Here is a 17,540-nt window from a genome sequence, read left to right on the forward strand (position 1 = left end):
GGCCCCCCCCTGCACCCCCCACGCTACGCCACTGCGTGTCTCTTGTCTTTCTGGTCTAAATCCACTGATTTACTCAGACCTTCCAAGTGTCTAAATTTTCCAGGGGCAGTCCCAGATTTACAGAAGCAGTCCCGGTTTCTAATTTGATCCTGGAACAGTTTTCTTTTCCTTAGGCTGTCCCTGTTTTCATCACAGAAATGTTGGAGGTTATGGTGTTTTGCAACCCTCTAGCCAAGGAGATAAGTAACTACAAATTTAGAAGACATCTGAAGGTACCCCTGTATAGGGAAGTTTTTTAAAAAAATGTTTAATGTTTTATGTTTCTATATATGTTGGATGCCGCTCAGAGTGGCTGGGGCAACCCAGTCAGATGGGTGGGGTATAAAGAAAAAATATTATAAATCTTAATATTATTATTAATTAGGATGTCCCTATTTTCATAGGAGAAATGTTGGAGGATATGTTTACTTACTGCACTCCATTGGCTCACAATTTGGGGGGGGTGCGTGGGAGAGGCAGGGAATCAATGTACAAAGTTTCATGTTACGACACCTATCTGTGAAAGGTTAGAAAACATTTTGTATTTATTTTTCTTTAAAACACTAATAAAAGAAATACAGCTCTCTCTTTTCCATTGGAAGGCAGTAGTCAACAAACATTAATGTACCATACTAAAAGATTTCTGGCATGTAGTAAATCTACACCCCAAATACCTTCTTCCAACTATCCCTACATGTAGGAAATGTTGTTGCAGCTGGAAAAACAATCCTGTAATTTACACTATTCACATTCAATTTTGCAATTACACATAATCAATATGATTTACACAATAATTTAGGGGGGGATGATTTGACCCATCATTACAATAAATTACATAGCACAACACAGTCGTGTCTGGCAAACATTAGAATACTTTGACACCCAAGGTCTGCTGGCAGGGTGTTTATTTTTGCATATGAAGGTAAGGGACTAATCCCTAAGCAGGTATAAATGAGATGACCTCAGTTAATATCCATTGGTCCATTTATTCCAGTCAAGGATCCAGCTTGAGGCCTTTTTTTTTTTTTTTTTTTGGCAGTTAGAACTATTCTTACAAGGAGACAACTCCACAGAATTCGCAAAACAGCTAATATTTTCCCCGAACTATAATTCCAGTTCTTGAATTCAAAGGGATGGCACTTATTATCTACCTTCTACAGCAGTGTCTTTCCAACTGTTCCAAGGAACCCCATGATACTTTGACAAAAAAATATGCAGTGATGAACATAACTTCCATGAAAGAGGGATGGCACCTTTGGTCATAGCTCAGTGGCTTGGGCACATGTTATGCAACCACACAGAGAGGTCTCAACTTCAATCTTTGGCACTGTCATCTTAAAGAATCTCAGAAGCAGCTGCAGCAGAAAAGCAACGTCATTAGTTCACCCCTTCTGATCTTTCCTTGTCCTGCACATCGGGGGTGGATATAGGGCATGTTCTCAATTCACATAGGGTGATAGGCACAATAAGGTCTAGTCTGTGGTGAGGAATCTCCAAGTGTTTATATCGGGGAGAAGGCCGGGAAAGAGTACACCTCCCCCCCCCCATTTTGCATGGAAGTACATTCAGCCATGGGTGCTACAGACCAACCCAGACATGGATCGATCAGTATCTATTAGGGTTTCAGCAAGAGAAAGCAGATAAGCACAGGACATCATTGGATAATGAGTATTGAATTTGGACTCTGGGAAAGATTCAGAATATCTGTACACTCAGGCCTTTTTCTCAGCTGGAACTTGCAGGAACTCAGTTCCGGCACCTCTCAGGTGGGCGCCATTGCCATTATAAGAGAAAAGGGGGGTTTCATGGTGAGTTCCAGCACCTCTTTTTCTAGAAAAATAGCACTCTGTACATGTTTGGAGATGGTTATCCCAAGATAAACTTAACTCTGGTCTGCATGTACTCCAAGGAATCCAAATAAATTTCAGATACCCTTCCTTGCTAGCTGCCTTGGCTCCTAACCTTGAGAGGCATCATATCTGGTGCTGCAGAATGAGACTTTAATTATTCTGTTTCCATTAACTTTCTCTGGCTGGAACAGTTTCCAGCTGAGGACTCAGGACAGACAAGGACACGGAGTGCAGTCTATTCCCTGGTGCACAATGAGAGATGGAGAGAAAATGGAGGCTCTGGCACTGATATGCAGCCACACAGAACAGAAGTCAGAAAAACAGCTGAAGGAAGAAACTTAATCGTGGATGTTGAGAATAAGGCATTCAATAGAGGAGGCTTATCTGCATGGCAGGCAGAAGTTCAACTGGTGAACTCCATACCGCATACAATGGTAAGGCAAAGAGCCTTCTCTGTGGTGGCACCTTCCTCACCTTGAAGATTAGGCAGGTACCAAGTGTCAGATGCTTCCAGCATGCTTTTAAAAGTCATTGATTTGCTCAGGCATTTCCAGACTATTATTGCCAGTTTTTAGATTTTAGCACCTTGTTCGTCAAATTCAGAGATGACACCAAACTGAGAGGGGTAGCTAATGCTGCAGAAGACAGAATAATAATTCAAAATAACCTTAACAGATTGGAGAACTGGGCTCAAGCTAACAAAATGAATTCCAGTAGGGATCAATGTAAGGTTCTGCACTTAGGCAGGAAGAACCAGATATAGGATGGGGGACACCTGGCTTACTAGCAGTATGTGTGAAAAGGATCTAGGGGTCTTGGTGGACAACAAGCTTAACATGAGTCAACAGTGGGATGCAGCAGCAAAAAAAGCTAATGCTATTCTAGGCTCCATCAACAGAAGTATAGTGTCCAGATCAAGGGAAGTAATAGTCTGCCTTAGTCAGACCACACCTGGAATACTGTGTCCAATTCTGGGCACAATTTAAGAAGGATGTTGACAAGCTGGAACATGTGCAGAGGAGGGCAACTAAGATGATCAAGGGTCTGGAAACCAAGCCTTATGAGGAGCGCTTGAAGGAGCTAGGTATGTTTAGGTTAAGAGGAGACTGAGAGGAGATATGATAGCCAACTTCAAATATCTTAAGAGCTGTCACATGGAAGAGGGAACAAGCTTGTTTTCTCCTGTTCTGGGAGGTACGACTTGAACCAATGGCTTCAAGTTACAAGAAAGGATATTCCAACTAAACACCAGGAAGAACTTTCTGGCAGTAAGAGCTGTTCAGCAGTGGAACGGTCTCCCCTGGAAAGTTGTGGACTCTCCATCCTTGGAGGTTTTCAAGCAGAGGTTGGATAGCCATGGGTCATGGATGCTTCAGGTGAGATTCCTGCATTGCAGGGGGTTGGACTAGATGACCCTTGGGGTCCCTTCCAACTCTACAGTTCTATGATATTATTTGACTGATATATTTTATTACTACGTTATCTTTTGTGGTTGTCAATTGCTTTGGTACTCTCTGGAGTGAAATACCATGAAGAAATAGTTCTATAAAATAAATATTTTCAGCAGCCACCCTGGGCCATTTCACATGAGTGTTTCTGAGATGGAACAACCACCACAAGCCACCAATGTAGTATCTGCATGCACTAGTGTGTCCACCAGAACTTCCTATGGTGTTTTTGGAAGGCCTCAGTGAATATCCCCTCAAAAATCCAGGACACAAAGGACCGTTTGCTCTTCCTGCCTCTCCTACATCGAACACACACCATTAAACATGGCCACATTTCATTGGATGCCGGGACTAGTCACCCACCCTCCCACTTGTTTAAAATTAAGAGACTGCAAAGGACTTCCCTCTGTGTCCGAGTGTGGCATTGGCAGATGGAGGTGCATTTTTTCCATTGATGGGGCAGGGACAACATCACATTACTTCGTGGCTCTGCCTCTTTTTCTGTTCTTTTAGCTGTGGGTGCCACTTTGTGTGACATTTCACACCCTTGTGAATTTTGCAATCGGCACCCACAGCGCTTTCTCAAAATTCCCAGTGTGCTCACTGGCACCAAAAGGCTGGCAACTCTTAAGTTTCCTTTAACAAATTTGTAATCTCACCCTATAGTTCACCACATAAACACTGGGCAGGGGAAGTCACCTCATAGGGATTCTTGCATCTCTGAAATTGTCCTATGGGTGAGGCCTGCCTTCTCTAAGAAACAGGTAATTTTACTCATCAGAGAAGAATTCAACTATTGTTATGCTTATCCTGAGATAAAAGAGGCAAATCACGAGCCCCTGATCTTTTCAGTAGCCTTTGATTCTCTTTAACTTCAGTTTCTTACTTGCTCCTTGAATGTGCTAAATGAATCAGTCTGAGCAAAAATCAGGGCTTCTTAACTGAGAATAACTGATGGTGTAAACATGCCCCCGGGGTGTGGTTCAGTGTGCAGATAATGACATTTCTCAGCTGTGTTTTAAATGCCAAGGAAATTCCACAGTAGTCAACATACAGTGGTACCTCAGGTTAAGAACTTAATTCGTTCTAGAGGTCTGTTCTTAACCTGAAACTGTTCTTAACCTCAGGTACCACTTTAGCTAATGGGGCCTCCTGCTGCCATGCAATTTCTGTTCTCATCCTGAAGCAAAGTTCTTAACCCAAGGTACTATTTCTGGGTTAGCAGAGTCTGTAACCTGAAGCACCTGTAATCTGAAGCGTCTGTAACCCGAGGTACCACTGTATATCACATGTGATGTCGGCGTGACTTTGGCCTAACTGCTTAGATTGAATTAAAAAATTATCCTCACACAGAACGAGTCCAAGCCCTCATGCTTGCTGAGGTAAAATTTTAAAATGGGAAAGTAAGTTAATTTCCTTTTGACATCTCATCGGATCTACGGCATTTTTAAAGGATTGTCAGCTGCATATTCATTGGAATGAGGTCCCCAATCCTTGTGTTGAGGGGAGGATCGATGACTCAGTGGCAGAGCACATGCCTTGCATTCAGAGGGTCTCAGGTCCAATTCCCAACATCTCTAATTAAAAGGGTCTCTAGCTGTGGGATTGGGAAAGATGTCTGCATCAGGCTTGCAGCATAATACTAGGCTGGAGAGGCCGATGCTCTGACTCTGTATACGGCAGTCTATGTTGCGTTCCTATGAGCTGCCACACACAGGGGGTGCATCAAGATGGCTGCCACTCACAACTGGGAATACTACCCAAGGGGCACAGCAGCAAGGGCTTAAGATCAGGCAGAAACTTTGCATCTAGAGGAGATGGTTTGCATCACAGTGCAGTCTGCGTGAATTCTGGCAAAAAGTGCACTTGGCCCATGCAGCCCTGGCTTATCAACCTCCTTGGCAGCGCCTAGGCCTAGGAGAAAGGTTCGCTAGTGCCAGCCCTGAACCTGCGTCACCTTCAGATCTTCCCCTCATTTGTTCTCCATAATTCCCAACAACGTAGCACCTGGAATCATTATGAATAGGGACGAGAAATGGACGAGACCGGTAGTGGGTCGCTTGATTAGGAGATTCACTGAAGCAGAGGAATCTGGCATCATTAATGCAACTGAATTATCTCTTGAATGAAGGATGACATTGAAATCGACATTTGTGTAGCACTTCCACATACAGGCATCCCCTCAAATAAAGGGACCCTTGGCACTGTTGCAGCAAGAAGGCAAATCTCACAGTCTCAACAAGGACTAGACAAATTCAAGGAGGACTACTTTATCAGACATGGGACCTCCATGTGCAGAGACAATGCACATGAGTAGCAAGTGAGGAAAAGAAGAGCATAGCCAAGAGAATACCATCCACTTTCATGCGTCACTTGTGAGTCCAAGAGGCATCTGGCTGACTGCTGTTTGAAGGAGAGAATGCTGGACTGGATAGATCTTGGTCTGATCCAGCAAACCAATGCTTTGTTCAAACAAGCTGCTACTTCCTCATAGAAATCACCAGTCACCAGGTGGAAAAAGCACCACCAACTACTTTGGCCACTGAATTTTGTTTATTTCTGAAGATCACCGGAAGCATCTAGTCCTGGCCCCTGCTTCTGCTACTGCCCCAAGGCAGTGAGTGGAACTGTGGAGAAGGCAATAAAGAGGGTGTACTTCTGCAACATCCGGGTCAAACTTTCTGCCTCTTCCGTAGTGTGGACCACCATGCCTGCTTGGGATTGTCACGAGAGGGCTTGCAGCTATTTAGAGATTTTGCAGTGAAGGTGTCCACCCCTCCCTTTCATTCGGATGCCATTTTTTAAATAAAAAAAGTTAAGATTTGAAGTGAAATAAACACAATAACATTGTGTAACTCAGCGGCAGTGATGAAACAAGCATGTCAGTGCAATAGTCAGCTATGTATCTGAAATTTGGGACCTGGCTCTATAGGATAAAGACTTCCACCAATGCTAGTTTATTCGTTCTGCAATGCTTGGGTGCAGATGTTCTCCACAGCCACATGAAGAGTCAGCTTTGGGAAGATGGCTTTCTCCCCATCCAATTTCCAAATAACAATTTGATGCGTTTGTGCCCTGGGATGCCTCTGTGAATATTCAACCTCCAGAGTGATCAAAACGGGAATGAGAAAGGGTTTGTCTCCCTCATCATGGTCTTTGTGGCATCTGATACATTCATTTGGTTGGATGCTAGATGACCTCTTGCTTTGTGATGGCGGGTTGAGGGATTGAACTAGGCTGCTTGGCCACAGTTGCAATGGCCCCAGGAAGCAGTTTGTATTGTTCAGCTCCTGAGCCAGCGGGTGGGGAAGGCTGGGGAGTTTCGGGAGTGGCTGTTGAAAGAAAAAAAATGATGTTTTATATTATATATAAAAGGCATTATACAGGATCATTTAGAGTATAAAGAATCACATCAAAAGAAGGTTAACAGTGCAACCCAATGCATGTTTACTTAGAGGTAAATCCTACCGGGTTCAATAGCCTTTTCAAAAGTCTTTTCTTTACTTTTGATTAGATGTACATGTCAAATGTTGTTATGTACTTGTGCACTCAGGCAACCTCTTTAAAAGTGGGAAAATAAAACATTACCCCCTTCTGTTCTTGTCCCATCAATATTAGAAGGCTTTTCTTTTAAATTGCGAGAAGTGAGGCTACAGGGAACCAGACAGAGGGCCTTCTCGGTAGTGGCGCCCGCCCTGTGGAACGCCCTCCCATCAGATGTCAAAGAGATGAATAATTACCTGACATTCAGAAGACATCTCAAGGCAGCCCTGTTCAGGGAAGTTTTTAATATGTAATGCTGTACTGTTTTTAACACTGATTGGGAGCCGCCCAGAGTGGCTGGGGAAACTCAGCCAGATGGGCGGGGTATAAATAATAAATTATTATTATTATTATTATTATTATTATTATTATTATTAATATTTCTTCTTATTCGAAGGATGTGTGTTCTCCCTCTTCACATACTCATGTAATCATGTACATCATTCTATGGGGTTTTATTGTGTTTTCTAAAAAGTCTGACTGAGGCTCCTTCCTCTTCCTTTCCTACTGGTGTTGGGGAGAGCAGAGCATTATGGGAGATGTTGCTCCCAGTACTCTAGCAAACTGACAAATCTGCATACTAGCTCCACTTACTCGGTTTACCATGACCCAGAACACAAACAGCACACCTAGAGAGCTGGTTCTCTTGTGCAGGAATACTCACACAGCTGCCCGTTGTGCATCTGAGCAGGCATTGTGTTGGCCACAATCACGTTCGTCCCCAGGTTCTCCTGGATCAGGTGCGGGTGAAGAGCATGGTGATGAGCGTGAGGTGTGTCACTCGATGACCCTAAATTATATATATATTATTCTAAGTATTGCATAATAAATGGATATAGTTCTTTTTTAAAAAATAAATAAATAAAAATGCAGTAAAATGGTTACATGCAAAATTCGATGAAACAGAGATTGCAGCGCAAAGCAATACATAGTGTAATGATACCAGTTCCAAAGCGGCCCAAAAAACCAACAATCCAGCCAGTTTAATTGATTAAAAACCTGAGAAAATAAAATAGGGTTTTTTTTAACCACCTGACTACAGTGGTACCTCAGGTTAAGAACTTAATTCGTTCTGGAGGTCTGTTGTTAACCTGAAACTGTTCTTAACCTGAGACACCACTTTAGCTAATGGGGCCTCCCGCTGCCACCGCGCCGCCACTATGTGATTTCTGTTCTCATCCTGAAGCAAAGTTCTTAACCCAAGGTACTTTTTCCTCGGTTAGCAGAGTCTGTAACCTGAAGCGTCTGTAACCCAAGGTACCACTGTATATTATATGAAGCAGGCACCAGGCAAATGTCACTTTACATGTTGTAGAAACACTGGCAGTCTGTACAGGTTCTCCACAGACAGGTCTGTGAGGCTCGTGGGAGAGCTTTGATTTGGTGGGAGATTGTGACCTCTGAAATGGAGACTCAGCAGATGAGGGCTGCTTAACCTGTCTATCCCCTCTACTGCTATTCCCCTGCAACTTCTCGCTGACTTTGTTTTGAATCATGTCCACCCTCAGATGTTTGGCAGACCCAGTTCCCTACAGTACACCCAGCTTGTTCCTAACTGAGTTAAATGCACAGGATCCCTGTCCTAAATGGAATTGGGCAACACAAAATGCTTGGATTTTCCAAAGAACCTGAAGCCTGTTAAGGAGAGGTCCAGTAAGTATATCAGGATGAATGCTTGTTGTCATATAACGGCCTCATAAATCGATCGCGACCAGTGCTCTATAAAAACCGGACGTATAACCACCATGTAAGTTTTGTGCATGCTAATCAGGATAGAGGTTGAATAAGATGGTCATCTGGAGGAGCCCCCGAAATTCAATAGGTAAAAAACTCCACTTCCTGTAGGGTCAACACTCACCTCCTAGCAGCATCTCCTGCAGAAGGTTGTCGATCTTGGCCATGCCAAAGAGCTTGACAAACTGGATCTGCTCAATCATCTGCCAAGTGATGCTCTGGAGGGTGGGCAGGAGGAGGAGGAGTTCCCCAAAGCGTCCCCGTGAATCATACTGCCGGTCATTGATGTAGTCCTCCAGGCTAACTTGAACTTGGTACCGCATTCGCTTGATCTTGATGGGGTCGCTCAGCCCTTTAGCGTCTGGGGGAAACCGTAGGAAATTACGGACTATGGCATTTCTCAAGAAAGATGCAGTTTCAAGTGGGCCAGTCTGGGTCGTCTCCTGAAGCACTTGGTTCCTTACTTTGCTCAAACTCCTTTGTTAGGCACTGGGGAAGGTGTGCCAGTTTCATTCTCCTCATCCTGCACTAACACAGACTTTGCATGAGTTCCAATTGTGTAAGAGCAAATGGAGGGACGCTGTGACAACTCCGGCTTATGAAACAGGGTGAACAAATGCAACACAGGACACAGGACACAGGACACCTGTGCCTCAACTAGTTGTCTACCATCCTTACCTAGTCCCATTTTAGAGCCATCCAAGATGGCGGCCATCACTACATAGTCCAGATTTTAACTATATGTTGTGTGAAGAATTATTTCCTTTTGCCTGTCCTGAATTTCTCCCATTCAGCTTCGCCAGATGTTCTAGGAGAAAAAACACACCTCTCTATTCGCTTTCTCTACTTCCCTCACCTGCACTCATGTTGTTGGGAACCTTACTGAATGGTTCTTTTTTGTGAATAAACATTATAGGAGGAACGTGGCCACGAGGAAGGGCATTGCTAGACAATACAGTCCTATATTCTGCGGAAAGGCAAAGAAAAAGGGGCCCCTGACCATTAGGTCCAGTCGTGACCGACTCTGGGGTTGTGGCGCTCATCTCGCTTTATTGGCCGAGGGAGCCGGCGTATAGTGAGCCAGAAGCAGAGCACGGAAACGCCATTTACCTTCCTGTCGGAGTGGTACCTATTTACCTACTTGCACTTTGATGTGCTTTCGAACTGCTAGGTTGGCAGGAGCAGGGACCGAGCAACGGGAGCTCGCGGAACCTTAATTTAAATTTTGTTCCCCACACATTGTAGAAAAGCAATTCCTCAGCCATGTTAAAGGGGTTGGGGCATGGAAGCAGCCTCAGATGCCTCTTCCAAGTTACTGAAAAATCAGCACCTACCTGGATCAAAGAAGATGATGGCTTTCAAACATGCGTATTCGTTTTCGTCAATCTGCAGCTCTTGGAAGGTGAGCACTAGCTCATCCAGGATGCGTACAGCCACACGGCTGATCTCCAGCAACTCCGGACAATTACGGGGGATTATGTGGTCATTTCCTGCAGGAGAATTGTTTGTTTTAATTAAAACCCCTTGCACCTTTGTGTACAGTAGGCTAGTTTCCACACAAACAGAAACACACACACATCCAAGCAAGCAAGAAGCATTATCAGAGTTTAATGACACATTCCTGCCTGGCAAAAACATCCAAGGGGGCGGTACAAAACAGGGCTGGTGCGGGGTGTGACTCAGGAGGGTGTTTGGCCTGGGGAAGAATCCCAGGGGCCAAACAGAGAGAGCATTTGCTCCCTGAAACTGAGGTTTCCCACCCCTGCGGTAGGTGACAAAGAAACCTGGCAGATTACCGTATTTTTCCATGTATAAGACTATATTTCCCCCCTAAATTTTTGAAGTTTAAAATAAGGGGGCGTCTTATACACAGACAGTGCATTTTCTTAATTTCGAGTCCCAAAACTCAAATAGGGGGCGTCTTATACACGGGGGCATGTTATCCATGGAAAAATACAGTACAATGCCTGCTTCCTTCCAAATCCCCACGCTGAAAAAAAGCAATACAATACAGTATTTTTAACAGGAGGAGATGGGAGGCATGTTGTTATACGATGCACTTTTACCTAGGAGTAAGATGTCTTTGTACACCATCGACCTCTTGGCGGCTCCCAGTAGCAGGTGCTCCCCTGCATGGGCCCGTAGCAAAGCCACCTGGAGGAACAAAGGCCTATTATTAGAGGGCTGATGCAAGAGGAAGACAGATGGCAAGGCAGAGGGAGACAGAGAGATGATCACCTACAGAAGAAGAGCGCAGAAATTGCAGCTTGCTGAACTACTCCTTTGAAGACCACATGATTGAAAGGATCACAATATAAGCCAGGCATCTAACGTCATGACCCATAAGGGAATTTGTTTTCTATTGGCGGGAACACGACACGGAGAAATAGCAATTCCTGTGGAACTTGCACATGCACAGCTCTCCCCAGAGAAGGGGATCAATGAAGTCGTCTTAGCTCCTTCCCCTTTCTCTGCTGATGTTTGCCTACACAAGCATCCCAGGCATCACTTACAACAGTAGGCTGGTGAGCACTTCCTATAAATTCCCATATGGGAAGTACTCACCCTTCTGTTTTTCAGGAACTGGCATAGTATGTCTCATGTTCAACAGGGTATGGGGGGGGGACCTCTAAATTGCTTGGTAACGTGGCCTGATCTTTCATCAGCTTCTGGGGACTAGTTGTTGTTGGCACCCGTCTGTCTCAGGCAATGGAGTGCACCTCCAGGGGTGAAGTCAATCTGCTGCATTAGCAGCACTGAAGTGCCCTCCCCTGGGCGTAAGCCTGGGCAGTGTCTATGGAGATCCTAGGCTGCCCAGATGACAAGACACCCACACCCCACCTCACTGATATGGTCCAAAGGAAAGCAGAGCAATACGTTTGGCACCAGCTTGGCTGCTGGAGTTGCCAGAAGGAGGCGTACAAGGCGCCATCAAACCATCTTACGGACTCTACTCCGGATTTGTGTAGGGCTTACTCCTTAGCCTTTTCTTCTGCCGGAGATATCCCGCAAGGCAGTGGAGGTTGAAGACTAACATAACAATGATATATAGCCGCCTTCCTCACTCAGTGCTAGGATGTTTGGGGACCAGAGTTCTCAGAGCAGGAATAACTGGTTGGAACAAAGGCCTCCGGAACAGAGCAGCAGGCAGATGCGTAAGTGAGAGGTGCTCAACCACCCCCTTTGCAAGCTGGTTCCCAGGGTCCAGGGAGCCTGAGCCTATTGCAGAGGGGGAAAGAATGCTCTGTTGAGCCCTATGCTGATCCTACGCTGAGGGCACACATGTGCAAAGGTGAAGGTGGATTGTGCCTAGTTCGTAAACAAGTAAAATAATGCTGGCCCTCCAATCCAGAGGTTGGGATCCAGAGACATTAGGGCTCTCTAAGGGAGCAATAAGGTTGCTCAAATGGCCACATGTTGGACTACTTTCCCCAAGTCTAGCGTTGTAATTAATTTCTCTGCTGACTGTGGACATCTTGCTGTGATGAGCAACCCGTGGCTGTTGTTTTTCTCTTAAACCCTCTACTCTTGCTCTGTTGTTAATGATTGCATTCTGTCACTTTATGCCCTTCAGTGATCCTCAAGAATGTTCTGTATCTCCTGTCCCACTTCTGTTTTTTAAAAGAAGAAATCTGTGGAAACTAAGGTTAATACTAAGACGCAGTGTGGCATGGATGCTTCTTAATGTCCAACCGGGACTTCAGCTGTGCAGCAAACAACCACTAAACATTAACCAAAGGATTTGGGAAAGGGTGTCTTTATAGGGATGGGCCCATCTGTATACACTGAACAAACATGAAGAAATATCTTGCGATGAAAGAGCTGAAGGAAAGAGGAGAGAGCGTTATTTTCTGGAGGTTTAGATCTCACCACAGGGAGGGAACGAACTTAAGGATAGGAAATCTGTCCAAACAGAGTTCTGGTTTAAAGGTACCCTAATGTTAAAGGCACACAGCTTTCAAAACAAAATGGGAGCCCCTATCAACCCACTTTGCTCTGCTGTGCAACTGTAAATGCAGGCACTGCTGGCAGCAAGGAAGTAATCCTTGCAGGCCAAATACTCAACAATGTCTGCTTGCCTCACAGCTTGTTTGCATCAGTCACTTTCAAGGGCTGGCTCTGCATTAGTTCAGCTTTGATGCGCATGCAGCCCCCGTGAGTCATAGTTCATAAGTATTTTATCAACTTAGGTTGTACAATAGCTGCACCCTTTCCTGGACACGGATAACTCCGCCACAGTCATTCACAATGGGCCTTGCACTGAATTATTAGAAATGGAACAGGAAAACCAACGTTTAGTTTCAGCTAGGATAAATAGGACTCCCAGTAACCGGCTCACCTGATCATCCAGAGGAAGCTCACAGAAGGCCGGGATGTATTTGGCCCACTCCACTAGCACTAGCAACTGCTGCTTCATGGACTCGCAGACGTCTGCAATATTCGCGATCTTCTTCCCTCTGATATCACCATTGATCACTGAAATTGGTGACGATGATATCTGCAGCGGGGAGAAAGAGGTTTTACCTAACATTGCTGAGAGGGAGAGGTAAGCTGTAAGGAAGCTGCACATATGACATCATCATTATCATCAAAATCCGTGCGGCAGATTTATGTGAGAAACTGTAACCTTTCTTTTTTGCTGTAGAATTTGCTATGTTTTTGCTGCAGAATTGCAAAGGCTCTTGCCGTCTAACCAAGGTCAAATCCGTTCTCCATCAAATACCATGATCCACAAACAAGCTAGGTTTTAGATTTCCTCTCCCCCATCTCCCTATTTCTTCAAAGTACTCTGCTAGCTAGCCTTGTGGCCAGCAAATAAGAGATGGAAAGGTGGGATGAGGAAGCTGTGGCCTGCATGGCCAATGATGACAGGTGGTTGAAGTTGAAGTCTAGCCATATCTGGAAGGTCACATCCCTGCTCTAATGCTAAACCCATTTAAACTGAAATGCCGCTGCATTAATCTGTTTGGGATTTGACTCCAGTTGCAACATCTTAAAGCCAAATGTTCTTGGAGCACTTCTAGATGGTCCTAAAGGGAAGTTCACACAGGAATGTTTCTCAGTTGATGAGAACAGCACAGCATCCAGTGATTATGTGTGTTGTGTTTGTGAAATGGCTGCTGAAGATTGCAGACAGAGTCTGCATAACATTTGTTTGCATCACTGAAACACAATGCTTCCCAGCAGAGGCAGTTCGCATTCAGCAGGGAACCAGTTGAGCCATAACTGCTACAGTGATGAGCTATAAAGTCATGCACTTGATGTACAGATCTGCTTTTATGATGGGAACCAGAAGTGCAATTCAAGTTCTAGACGGATGCTTTGGGCTATGCTTCTTCCCTCTTGGGTGCCTTCCAATCCTGGCTAGTCCTGAGCAGCAAATACCCAGATACGAGCCAATATAGTTCAGTATTTAGAGTAGGGGTGGGTAGAATTCAGGATTGCACAATCTGCTTTGGTTTTCCCTGGAGCCCTGAGATCCATCAGCCGATGAGAGAAAGAAGGGAGCTGAGTGGCAGAGAAAGCACTGTGCAAAGTGGCCATCTGGGGAGTGTGAACATGCATCTTCTGACAGATACTTTAAAAAGTGCTAAGTATCAATCTCAGCGAAGAAGAATGCCCTTTTTCAGTGTGTCTGTTTGCAACAAAGAAGTCCACCTGCATGCATGGTTTGCAACCCCTGCAAAACACTGAAATCCAAGCCATCCTCCCCAGTCAACTGTTCTCTTCCTGTCAGCTATTTCATTTGCGTATTCTCTCCTCCTTCTTTGCTCTCCCAGGACCATATTTGTGCTATTCCTTCTCCCATGTTAATGCAAAGATCCCAGTTCCGTTTGGGAAAGAAATGTGGCTCTGAAACGACCTAGAAAACAATCCCCAGCACCACCTTAATCTTTCCCAAGCAGTTTTATCTGCTGCAATCTTGGCAACTCTAGAAATGTCATCAAATAAGCAATGCTTTACGATGCGATACGATACGATAATCTTTATCGTCATTGTCCCATACAGAACAATGAAATTGAAAAATCTGCATCAGACATTCAAAAACCAAGAAGCCTGCTATCCCAGCCTGGTTAGCCCCCTCAAAACTCTGATACCCCATAATTAAATACAATATACTCCCATAGAGACTACCTTACACTGCGTTTAAAACCAAAATCGCATTTGAATAGAAACTGTTTCTCAGGAGGCTAGTCCTAGTCTTTATAACCCTGTACCTTCTTCCAGAAGGCACAAGCTGAAAGAGATCATTTCTGGGGTGCGCACTGTCCTGCACTATCTCTGCAGCTTTCTTATGGCACCTGGAAGCATAAATTTGATCCAAGGTGGGAAGAGTGCACCCAATTATTCTCTCTTACAGTCTTTACAACAAACAAAAACCAGGCTGTTTAGTATAGTGAACCTACAAGATTTAATACAATAATACTGATCCTGGATGACCCCGGGCCAATGGGGAAGAAGTCCCTCATCAGTATCTGCTCAGTTTAGCGGCCTTTCCCAGAATTCATATTTTCGGTGCAGTCAATGCACAGTTATTTGTTTCACATGAGCTAAGCGCCTTCCTTCCCTTGAGGCCGCACTTCTGCTACATTTTCTCAGACTCCTCAGGGCAGCATTTTGCACCTAGGAAGCTGCTGACAGCATATGTGATGCTATGACAGAGATGGGGAACATGGTTGTATGAGTGTTGATCTGTTGGGTATTCCCTCTGTCATCTGCAATCCATCAAACTGGAAGCTGTCTGACCAGAGACTAAACCATGCAACTCAATGCTTGTTTATTAAGAATTAAGCTCAACTGCAGGCATAGGCAAACTTGGCCCTAAAGATGTTTTGGGACTACAATTCCCATCATCCCTGACCACTGGTCCTGCTAGCTAGGGATCCTGGGAGTTGTAGGCCCAAAACATCTGGAGGGTCGAGTTTGAGGAAGCCTGGCTTACATGGTGACTAGACTACATCTGGCCTTTAGAGAGCACTCATTCCAATTGGTTTTACGGGGAGGTTATGTAACAATGAGCACTCATCCTGATTTGTTTGCAGGGTGTTTTTACATCTTCCCATTAATCATCCATCCATTCCACAGCTTCCTGTGTATTTCCACTCCTCTTTCCCAACCAAGAAAAGTCCCCATTTTTGAAAGCAGGTTTGTTCTGCTGGGGCAACAGAGCCCTTTAATCCACTTTAACTGTGCGAAACTAACATCTGGGTATGTGTTTGAATCCGTCCCACAAAATACTGGTGATCTGGAGGCACCCCCGAGCTGGAAAGAAGACTAAAATGATTCTTATTTTGCTACATTCTAGAATGAAAGACGTACCTGTTGTGAGAGAACTTCTGCTTGCAGTAAAACGTTAATGGACGGCAAGCTGCTGTCTTCATAGCTGGATCTCCGAGTACTGATTCGGTCGCGTTCGTTCTGTACAGCTGCAAAACCCAAAAGAACCAAAAAACGATCCCAAAAATGAAAATGCAAAACTCTTCGATTTACTATCAGAAGCACAAGACAAAGCAAGAAGCTGTCATCACCTCATACACTTCTGTCATTGCTTTTATACAACATAATAACATTTTAATATAACATAACATGGGATAGCTCAATTGGTAGAGCATAAGACTCTTCATCTCAGGGTTGAGTCCCACATTAAGATTCCTGCATTGCAGAGAGTTGGACTAGATGATCCTCGTGGTCCCTTCCAACTCTACCATTCTACGATTCTAGATTTTAATTTCTGTAGTTTGCAAAAGTGCAAAGGAAAGCAGGGGGTGATGGTGGTGATGCCATCATCTGCCCTATCCCAACGATTTAAAGTGGGTAAAAGTACAAGAAAGAATGGAATATATGTATGTATGAAACATCCAGATAAATGCATGCCCTTATTCTACGGAAGTCAACTCAATGGGAATTGTCTTCAGATATTTGAGTTCTTAGTTTAAAAGAGCTCTCTCCATGCTGCATGCTATGTTATAAACTTCTGCCGTCTCCACGCTACGGTCACTTTCATGCCATGCATTTAATGCACATGGTACCCCAAGCAAAGAATCATGGGAGCCATAGTTTACGCCTCACAGAGCTACATCACCCTTAAGAAACTGCAGTTCCCAGGACTCTTTGGGGAAAGCCATGTTCTTTAAATGTGGATGTGCCCATAGTCGGCTTTCTTTCCTAAATCAATAAACTCCAAGCACCACTTCCTTTGTAAGTGTTCCAAAATGTTTTGATCATTTTAAGCGCACCAGGGAACTGTGTTCTAGGATCCTGTAAGACACGTAGTCCACTTGCGACTTCCTGGGAGGTTAGCCAAGTTTGCCGAGTCATGGAGTTGCCTCAACTATCCCCTATGATAACTCCACAATTAATGGAGATATCAAACAATATCTGATTGTTACGGTTACACCTGTGCCTCTCCAGATTTATTTCCTAGCCATATCATTCTGCTTGATAATACGGCTATAATGAGGCTGTGCTGAAATTAAAACCCTGCAGTCAGCGGCTGTTAACAGAGGCGCTCAAGGTTACGCCATGCGTTATCGGGATCCACGCAGCTCTGTCACGGCATGATGTATTCTGAATGTTTACTCAGTATTTAGCTGGTCACGGACCTAATGTAACTTCTATTGAATATTAACAGGCAAATACAAGTTGAGTAGGCACTCCAGAGAGAAAAGTGAAAATTCCCCTGTCCTTTGCACAAACCACAGTAATGCTCGAACCCACTGATGCAACTATAATAACTAATGTTATCTCCAGGGTTTGGGGTTAATGACATTAGTCTGTTGCAGCAAAAGTGACAAGAGAGCCTCCTGACACCTTTAAGACAAGACAGATTTATTCCAGCCTAACCATTTTATGGGCTGGGGCCCAATCTAAAGCACAAAAACCGTGCCAAAAAAGAGCACCTTGTGGCTTATGAAAGAACTAACGT

General features: G+C 44.5%; 1 protein-coding gene across 2 annotated transcripts in view; it reads right to left on the reverse strand.

Moving 5' to 3' along the window:
- Positions 1-1,900: 1,900 nt before the first annotated feature.
- The window catches only part of HNF4A (hepatocyte nuclear factor 4 alpha), a 65,392-nt gene continuing 49,752 nt past the window's right edge, over positions 1,901-17,540 (reverse strand). For both annotated transcript variants that reach the window (XM_082226223.1, XM_082226222.1), the window contains exons 4-10: positions 15,935-16,041; positions 12,954-13,112; positions 10,681-10,768; positions 9,949-10,104; positions 8,739-8,975; positions 7,545-7,670; positions 1,901-6,669 (exon numbers count right to left, since the gene is read on the reverse strand). In XM_082226223.1, coding sequence (XP_082082349.1) covers positions 6,527-6,669; positions 7,545-7,670; positions 8,739-8,975; positions 9,949-10,104; positions 10,681-10,768; positions 12,954-13,112; positions 15,935-16,041 — 1,016 coding nt within the window. In that variant the 3' untranslated portion in view covers positions 1,901-6,526. The remainder of the gene's footprint in view (positions 6,670-7,544; positions 7,671-8,738; positions 8,976-9,948; positions 10,105-10,680; positions 10,769-12,953; positions 13,113-15,934; positions 16,042-17,540) is intronic.

This window comes from Podarcis vaucheri (genome assembly GCF_965113315.1).
Source record: "Podarcis vaucheri genome assembly, chromosome: 6".
Classification (NCBI taxonomy): Eukaryota; Metazoa; Chordata; class Lepidosauria; order Squamata; family Lacertidae; genus Podarcis; species Podarcis vaucheri.